Source organism: Mustela putorius, unplaced genomic scaffold (assembly GCF_011764305.1).
Source record: "Mustela putorius furo isolate JIRA1106 unplaced genomic scaffold, ASM1176430v1.1 tig00000196_pilon_pilon_pilon, whole genome shotgun sequence".
Taxonomy (NCBI): domain Eukaryota; kingdom Metazoa; phylum Chordata; class Mammalia; order Carnivora; family Mustelidae; genus Mustela; species Mustela putorius.
Genome location: NW_025421310.1, coordinates 11,237,362 through 11,246,189, shown reverse-complemented (window position 1 = coordinate 11,246,189; position 8,828 = coordinate 11,237,362). Strand labels below are relative to the sequence as shown.

The 8,828-nt window shown below is 53.2% G+C and overlaps 1 protein-coding gene across 4 annotated transcripts; it reads right to left on the bottom strand.

Annotated features, from left to right (window-relative positions):
* Positions 1 to 589: 589 nt before the first annotated feature.
* On the bottom strand, positions 590 to 8,438 carry TULP2 (TUB like protein 2). 4 transcript variants are annotated; one of them, XM_013064144.2, is made up of 13 exons: positions 8,187 to 8,437; positions 7,859 to 7,891; positions 7,456 to 7,507; positions 6,896 to 7,022; positions 6,159 to 6,296; positions 5,780 to 5,896; positions 4,245 to 4,366; positions 3,290 to 3,598; positions 2,263 to 2,375; positions 1,631 to 1,745; positions 1,447 to 1,545; positions 1,036 to 1,207; positions 590 to 749 (listed from the first exon to the last, which is right to left on the bottom strand). In XM_013064144.2, exons 2-13 carry the CDS (start codon positions 7,888 to 7,890, stop codon positions 616 to 618), a joined length of 1,530 nt encoding a protein of 509 aa, XP_012919598.1. In that variant the 5' UTR covers position 7,891; positions 8,187 to 8,437; the 3' UTR covers positions 590 to 615. The 4 variants fall into 4 exon arrangements, with proteins under 4 accessions (XP_012919598.1, XP_004767429.1, XP_004767431.1 ...); XM_004767372.3 differs by having other exon boundaries at positions 590 to 1,207; positions 8,187 to 8,438; XM_004767374.3 differs by having other exon boundaries at positions 590 to 1,207; positions 6,905 to 7,022; positions 8,187 to 8,438.
* Positions 8,439 to 8,828: the final 390 nt, after the last annotated feature.

Sequence of the window (8,828 nt, the reverse complement as noted above, 5' to 3'; positions counted from 1 at the left end):
AAACAATGTTCACCAAATAATAAATGTTAGTTAAGTGTAGCTAATATTGTAATCATTCTCTCTCACCCATGCATGTCTTCAATGACCCATCCAAGTTCATGTCTCCAACTCAGAAGTCTTTCTGACGCTCAAATACCTTGCCCCTCTTCAGTGGTTCCCCAGGCTCTGGCCACACTAGTCTCCTTTCATTTTCCCAAACCGATCGAGCCCCCTTTTCACCTTATGACCTTTGTATGAGCTGTGCCTACTCCCTGATGTTCTCGCCCCTGACCCCTCTGGCCCTAGTTCCTCGTGATTTTTCAGACGTGGTGTGAAAATCACTTTTTTATAGATACCTTGATGTGACCCAGCTGAATTGTGCCTCCACGTGCTTTTCTCCTTTGTGGCAAAGGAGCATTTTGATTTGTGTTGTTGTCTAAGGCCCATCTCCCATGACTGTGACTCCGGTGAAAGTAGGTGTCGCTGAAAAGCCCACTCCCCAGAGCACAGGACTGGGCACGCAGGCAGAGTAGGATGTGTTGGTTATGAGTAAGGTGGTGCAAAAGGAGGCTCGCGGGGGCCCTTCCTCCAAATGAGCAGCCACAGAAGCTGGTGAGGGCATGACATTTCATTGCATTACTCACATGCCAGCTTGCCATCGAAACTGGACAAGCAGATGGCAAAGGCTTGGAGCGGGCAAAGTGGGAAGCGGAAATCCATGGTGAACGTGTCTGGGGCCACGCGGCCGAACTGGAGCACCAGGTAGTCGGCTGAGGAGGAAGTCAGAAACTAAGGAAACCTAGCCCCCACTCCTCAACTTCCTTCCGCGGGTCTCTGAACTTCGAGATTACCACTTCTCAGAGGCTCGTCGACGCTCCCACTAAGCCCAGAAAACCTGAGGGCCGTTTAAACTACAGTTCCCAAGAGGCTTTGCAATAACGCGGGCTCGGCCCTGCCTAGAAAAAAGCTCAAGGGCTGATGGGGGAAGTAGTTCTCGTCCGCTCATCCCTCGCCCTTCCAGCCCTGGCCCAGGTAAACCGGTTCCTAGGAGCTCACGGTCATCCGGATGCACGATCTGGAAGTTCTTGACCGAGGCCCGAGTGACTCGGCCGTGAAAATTGAGTACGTAGGCGCCGCTCTCGTTGCTCCACGACGGGGCTTTGTTTTGCAGCAGGACAAGCCCCTGACGGGCCCCGCGTTGGAGGCGACTCAATAGCGACTCCTGTTCCTAGAAGATAAAGCAGGGGGCGTGGTTAAGCTTCCACCACTGAACTTTTTTTCTTGGGATGCAGATTTTGCGTTCCTAATCTCTCTTCCTTGAGAAACACGGAAATCTGACAGACTCCCTCTGGCTTCACATAGGACCACCTGCAAGCCATGGGCCCCCTTCTCCCTTAGGGCCTAGGGCAGATCTCCCAGGCCTTCCTCCCCGACTGACCCAGAAATTCCCAACCTTAACCAACTCACGTTTTGAGGTTGGATACGGATTCTCTGGTTCTGGGCATTGATTTCTGGAATGATCACAGTCATTTTCCGGGGCCCTCGGAATCCCAAGACGTTGGTTTCCTGAAGGTATTGTGCTCCGGTTGGCCTGGCTCTTTCTCCCTCCCCACCGTCCTGCTTCATTCTCTCTTGTCTCCCACACACTTACATAACACACAGCCCCCAGCTCCTCTCTGATCCGAGCAGTCTCCGGGATGAAATTCTTCCTTTCAGGATTCACCCCATTGTCAAAGATGGTGAACTTGGTGCCCAAGACATTAGATCTGCCCCAGGAGGAGAGTGAGTGGTCAGGGTAAAAATAATTACTGTTTTGCTGTACATTAAGTGCTTTCCCACATCGTGTCATCAACTCTTCCCATTAACCCTCTAGTTGGCACTTGGGTTCCGTGTTCCGTGCATCTACAGTCCCGCCCCTTCTGTTTCTTTGATGAGCCATGATTTTTAGTCTCCTGCCTTTTAGGCGCCTTCTTCCCCCTAAAATACAAGAATACGCACACCACAGCCCTGGCCTATGGGAATTAGGAGTCCCACCCTCTTGCCACCCAATAAGTCAAACGTCTTAAACGTCAACCTCTGCTCCAAATCCCTTAGTTTTCTTATTTCCACCCATGCTGGGGCTACCGCCTAAGATATACACAGCCCATCAATCCTTAAGACGAAAGGTCCTAAAACAGGTGGAACTTGTGCCTGGTGGCCCGATTGTCCGCTCTCCCCCAACCCTCCCGGCACCCCCAAGCCCTCCTGCCACCTGTTTCTCACACATATCAGGGCTCTGCCCACCTGACTTTGCCCACAAAGTTGTCCCCATCCCGAGACAGGTCTGTGGGGTCCAGGGAAATGAGGTAATTCGAGGTTTTGCTCCTTTTTCTCTTGCGCCCAGCCAGGAGGAAGTGCTGTGGGTAGGAAGCATGGCCCATCAGAATCAGTTTCTAGTATCTGGCTAGGGTTAGGGGTCCAAGATAAAAACAAAACAAAACGAAACAAAAAAAACACCGTGTCCCCAAGGCAGAGGAGAGGGTAATAGAGCAAAAGGTATCTCGAGCCTTGCTCTGGAAGATGTGGTTCTCACTGAAGGAAGTCATCAGCTGGGTCCTGAAGGGGAGCTTCACATCTTAATATCCCCCTCATTCCTTCGGCCTCTGGGTCCTGGATCAGGGCTGAGCCCCGGCAGCGTTGAGCCTAACTGTGGCAGGCTGGGTGGCTTTGGAGACTAGGAAGGAGCCTCCAGCGGGACTTTGGTAGGCATCTCATCAGGCAAAAGCAGGTCTAGCACTACTGAGTAGGGGGAAACCCTCTCTTTGGAAGACTGCCTGGAGGAGAGGCCGCCCAGCCCCTGCGGAGGGGGAAATTGGCAGTTGAGAGGGGCGTGGTTTGGTTCTAGACTAGGCAATCCGCGAGGGGAGGGGCTTGGTTCCTAGGGGGTGGGACTTATCCCAGGATTGGGGAGGGGCCTGATAGATTAGAAGGTTCAGCGAGAGACTGAATTTGGACAAACACAGTGGGGCCAACACTTCAAGAGGGTGTGTAAGGGGTAAGGTTTTAGACCCTCAGACGGCGTGGCCTGACTTTAAGAAAGGTGGGCCCATCTCGAGTGGACGAGGCTGTTACCGGCTTGGTTAGGGCCTATGCTACCGCGAAAGCAGCCTAGTTCGGAGAACGTTAGGGTTTGGCGTTGGAGTTCAAAAGTCCTTGCTCAGTGTCATCACTGAGCAAGACCTGGATTCGTGGAAGTCTTGACCTCGCTCAGTAAGGGGCGGGACTTGCCCCCTGGGAGGTGGGGTTTGCTGGAGAGGAGGCCAGACCGCACCTTCTGGCCTTCGGCGGCATCCAGGTAGAGATAGTAGAAAGGGAACATGCCCTTGTCTACGCCGCGCTTGTCGCGGCTGATGCGACACTGCATCGTGCGGCCGCGCAGCGCCGGCCGCAGCACATAAGCTTCCATGTCCTCTCCCAGACGAGGGCCAGGCGCGCGGAGAGGCGCGCGGGGCGAGCTGCCCACATCACTGCTTCCCGCGCCGACCTCGCCTTCCGGGGTCTCGGACACCTCTTCGGCTGCCGGTGGGGACGTCCTCACTCTGGACTCCGACTCCTCTTTCTTCTCTTCCAGGTCTTCGCCCTAGTCCAGGCGCCAAATTAAAACTGAGGCATGGCTGAGACCCGCCTCCACCGCAGCCTTACCAACTGCTGATTGGCCATACCGGCGCAGGGTTACGCCCCCTCCCAACCATGTTTTCTGACTATTGGTTAAACGTCTTAGCTACGTGTTGATTGGCCAGCACCTTCAAGGGGCCCACCCAATCAAGCCTTCATCATCTGTTCATTGGTCACCACTAATAGCGACCCTCTGGAGCAACGCCCGCCCCATCTACCCATTGGGAGAATCTCTTCGACAGCACTGTCGGTTCCGCTAAAACCAGTGTTGTTTCGGTCCAGATAACATCTAACATGGCCCGGATCTCAGCAGCTGAAACTGTCTTACTCACTCAGCGTGAGTGCCAACTGGCCCTTCCCTATCACTGATTCACCCCCTCCAAAGCTCGCTGCCTTTCGGTGGGCTGGATTTTGAGGTATGCCTACATCAATATAAATCCTCCAGATTGACTTCATAAACGGTGCACACCCAGAAACACTGGTAGCCCAATCATAACAGGTTCCACCCATCAGCAAAAAGGGCCTCTGATTGGGCTGCAGACCCACCCTCTCTCGAGTCCGAGGCTAGCTAGCCCTCCACTTAAATCCTGATTGGCTGTGCCACCTCCTACCTTGTTGGAGGCCAAGTCTCCGCGTCCCAGGTCATCATCCATGCCCGGGTTTGGTTGTGGACTGGGGGCCTCGTATTCATTTCCAACATCCCGGGGTTCACTCTCTTCCTCCGCACTGGCCCCTAAGGGGTGGAAAGGGCCAGAAAAAAAGACTGGTTCAGGGCACCTGGGTCCCAGGAGTTTAGGACCAGGTCACCAGTGCTGCTGGAAAAGGCCAGATATCCTGGGTTCCTGGCCTCTCCATATTATTCATGCCAGATCCTCCAGCTCCCCCATGTGCACGGTGTCTACACTGGCTGAGTAGTCTCTCCCCTGAGTCTAAGGACAGGGGTGGGGTTAGAGTCCTCCCTTTACCTTGTCCCAAAGAGGGCATCCAAGAGATGGGCAACTAAAATGGGAGGGAGGAACGGGGTTTGGGGTGATAATCAAGGACCCTGTTATTGAATCGCTGGTCATGTCATGAGAATAGAAGGAATTGTCATACAAGAAATAACAGTAACGAAGTACTGATGATGCTACAACATAGAGAGACATTAAAAACATGCTAATCAAAAGCAGCCAATCATGAAAGATCATATTCTATGTTATTCTATTTCAAAGAAATGTCCAAACTGAGAGGGGGATGGGGTAACTGGGTGTGGGCATTAAAGAGGACACATGATGTGATGAGTACTGGGTGTTATACACAACTGATGAATTATTGAACTCTACATCTGAAACTAATAATGTACCATATATTGGCCAATTGATCTTAAATTTTGAAGAAAAAAAAATGAAGTGTCCAGAATAGGCGAATCTAAAGAGACAGTACATTAGTGGTTGCCTAGGGCTGGGAGAAGTGAAGTGTGGAGAGGAGGGTGTTGTGGGGGGGGGGTGGGGTGGCGTCACTGCTAAAAGGTACAGGATTTCCTTTGGGATAATGATAATGTTCTAAAGCTGATTGTGGTGATGGTTGCTCGTCTTTGTAAATATACTAGAAACCATGGAATTGTAAGCTTGAAATGAGTAAATTGTATGGTATGAGAAATATATTTCAATAAAACTGTTACAAGAGGGGTGCCTGGATGGCTCAGTCATTAAGCGGCTGCCTTCAACTCAGGTCATTGTCACTGGGTCTTGGGATCAAGCCCAGCATTGGGCTCCCTGCTCAGCGGGAAGCCTGCTTTTCCCTCTCCCTCTCCCCCTGCTTGTGTTCCCTCCCTCACTGTGTGCCTCTCTCTCTGTGTATCAAATAAATAAAATCTTTAAAAAACAAAACTGTTTGGTTAAGCAGCTGCCTTCGGCTCGGGTCATGATCCCAGCGTCCTGGGATCAAGTCCCATATCGGGCTCCTTGCTCAGCAGGGAGCCTGCTTCTCCCTCTGCCTCTGCCTGCCATTCTGTCTGCCTGTGCTCGCTCTCTCCCCCCTCTCTGATAAATAAATAAAATCTTTTAAAATAAATAAATAAATAAATAAAATAAAAAACAAAACTGTTACAAGAAAGGGGGCCATATGGACCAGGGGACCGGATTCCACCCAGTGTCCCCGAAATTACCAGGTCGTTGGTGGGCTGGCCAACCCCTGCGTCGAGTCCCTGGAGGCTCTTTATAAGGAGGTGGAGAAGCGGGGACATCCTCCACGGAAACTTCCTCCAACTCTGGGTCGGAACTGTCTGGCAGCCAGGAGAAGGAAAGGGACTAGAGATCAGGATTTCAGGAGGTTGGGGAGGTGGGAAAGGGGCCTGGAGATTGAGATTCCTGAGTGTTGGAGAAGGAGTAGTTTCAGGATCTGGATTCCTTGGTGTGAGGGATGACAGGGCCCCTGGGGGCCTGGCCTCCTGGTTTCTTTGGAGAACAAGGATTGAGATTCCAGACTCCTGGATTCTGGTGGGAGTGTAGTTCTAGGGTACAGGCAGCCCAAGGACTCGAGATTACCTCCTTCTGTCGGCGATGCCAGTGGGCCATGCTCACCGCTGCCATCTCCACCGCAGCTCACGATGCCCAGGGCACTGTGGACACCAGAGCGCAGGTGTGCCTCTGGCACGTTTTCCTGGAGGAAAGGGTTCCCAAGGCCTAGGAGAAGGTGCAGCGAGACCCATTAACACGATGTACAAATTCCAGTCCTCTGCGAAGATCCGCGCTCTCAGTGACTTCCTGCGTGACCACCCAAACCCCGGAGACCCATGCAGAACGCAAAATCCATCCTAAGGCTCAAGCAAGCACATCCCTGCGGCTAACTCCGTGCCCGCACAATCGCACACGCAGCTCTCGGTCTCTCTGGGACCGGTCTTGAAGATCCAGGCCTGGGCCCCCACCCGCCCCCGGGGCTTTGTTAATTCCAGCCTTCACTCTCCGGAATTGAATCTCTGCCTTTCTGCCTTTTCCAGGGCGGCCGCCTCCCCCACCCCCGCCTGGACACCGTCCCCGGCCGGACACCGCCGCAGCTCTCGCGCCCCACCCTCTAGTTGCACCGGGCTCCGCCCCCGCGGTCTCCTTGCTCCGCCCCTGAGTTCTCCCGGGTCCTGCTCCCCGGTGCCCAAGGGCCCGGTACTGGTCTCATCAGGACTCCGCTTGGACCCTCCCCTTTCGGCCCCTGGGGGCCTGGTCCCAAACTCCCGCAGACCCCTCCCTCTGGGACTAGGCTCCTGCCCGACACTACAACTTTTCCTCACTGCTGTCACCCGCGAGGCGCTCCTCCCGTCGCCATGGTCGCCGGGGCCACAGGGAAGCGTCGGGATTGGCCTGAACCATGAGGGGCTCTTGGCGCTTCCGCCGCTGCTTCTTCTCAAAGAGCCGTCTCTGCGGAGTGGAAAACGGGGGTGTGGGGGCCAGGAACCGAACGGGAAGACGGGGCGAAGGAGGGCCTGGGGTAAGGGGAGGCATGCCTGGAGGGGAGTCCTGGAGTCCAGGCTCTCAGTCCCTCATCTCCTATTTCCTTGGATCCAGGAGTCCTGGCACCCGTCAGGTCCCCCAGGTCCTAGAAGTCCTGCCCTCCAAAACCCTTGTTCCTTAGAAACGTTGCATTCTCATCACCAAGATCTGTTTCTTTAGGATCCCCAATTCCTATTTTCTCATTTCCCAGTTGCAGACTTGATGCTTGGAGAGAGCCAAGGAGGGCCAGGAGTCCCAGAACAAAGTCCTGGGGTGGTGCCCCTGGAAGCTTTGGAAGACTGATGGGTGGGGGTGAGGGATGGGGGGGATTGGGGGGTGTCAGTACTCCTTGGCATAGTACCTGGTGTTCCAGCTTCTGCAGTCTCATGGCGATGAGCTCATCCCCCAGCACCCTGAGAGAAGAGCAGGGTCATGGTGACAACAAGCAGGGCACCCCAGCTGCCCCAAAGCCACCCCCCCTTCCCTTTCTTCTTGCCCAACTTTGGGTTCTGAGCACTGGTGAGGTCACAGAAGGAGCAGAACCTCAGTCTGCCCCACCAGTTCTGAAACTCTTTTTTTTCAGCACTGGCCTATCTAGAATGCAGGATTCAGGAGTCCATGCCCCCAGCCCCTTACTGTGAGGCTGACAATGCTGAACTTGCAAACATGGCCATAAAGCCATGAAGTGAGTGTAGGCATAATCAAACCTTAAGCCCCTCCTGCACCCCCGTTTCCATCCTTGCCCATCCTGTTGCCCCACTCACTCTTTCTTCCATGTGTCATTCTCCTGAGACATTCTGGAGAAGCAAGAATGAAGAATCAGGACACAGACCCAAGATCCCAGTGGACTCCACCCTCCAACACCTGATCTTAAGCTTTAAAATTTTCTCCTGGACCCGAGCAGCCGGAATTCTAGCACCTCCTCCATCAGGGATCCAGCCGCCTTTTTCCAGCTTTCATGACTTTGATGGGCGCAGGAATCCAGTTCTCTCTCCCTCCAAATAGCTAACTCTCCTTTAAGTAGGCATGGAAACTTAGGACTCTTGGCCCCAAACACTCGACTCCTGTTGACCCCAGGTGGCCAGCACCCACCTGCCTGGGATCAGGCAGCTCCTCTCCTCGTGCCTGTGGAGGCTTTTCACATTCCCACTTTGGTACCTTGCCTCTCTGACCAATTTCTAAACAATACCTAACCCTCTCTTTAGCTGGGGACCTAATCTCTGGGTCTCTGGGAATTAAGCAGGCAAAGAAAGAGGGCTCAGAGGGAGGGGGGGGGAATTCCCACTGGGACCTGCCCTTATCCCCTCCCTCCTGGCCCCCCACACTCCACTTCCAACAAAGCAATGACCCTTGACCTCCACTGCAGCTAGGCAATCCTGCTCCAGGGTTCTGAAATGGAAGGGCGTGGAAGGTGTACCTTAAAGGGACCCAAGAGAGCCGGCATCTCTGGGTCGCTCTACTACACACGTGTGTGTGTGCATACAACATGTGCATGTGTATATACGCACACACGTATGTCTATACGCATATATACATGTATACGTATATGTATATCCATGTGTGTATATGGAGTATACATATATGTGTCTTATATTAGATGTACATGGCTTTTATTAGATATATATCTCTATCTATCTATCTCATATATTATATGTTAGAAATTTATAAGATGACCTGTGCCAATTGCTACCGATCTGTAACTTGCAGCCACTTCTTGTGGAAAAATAGATGCGG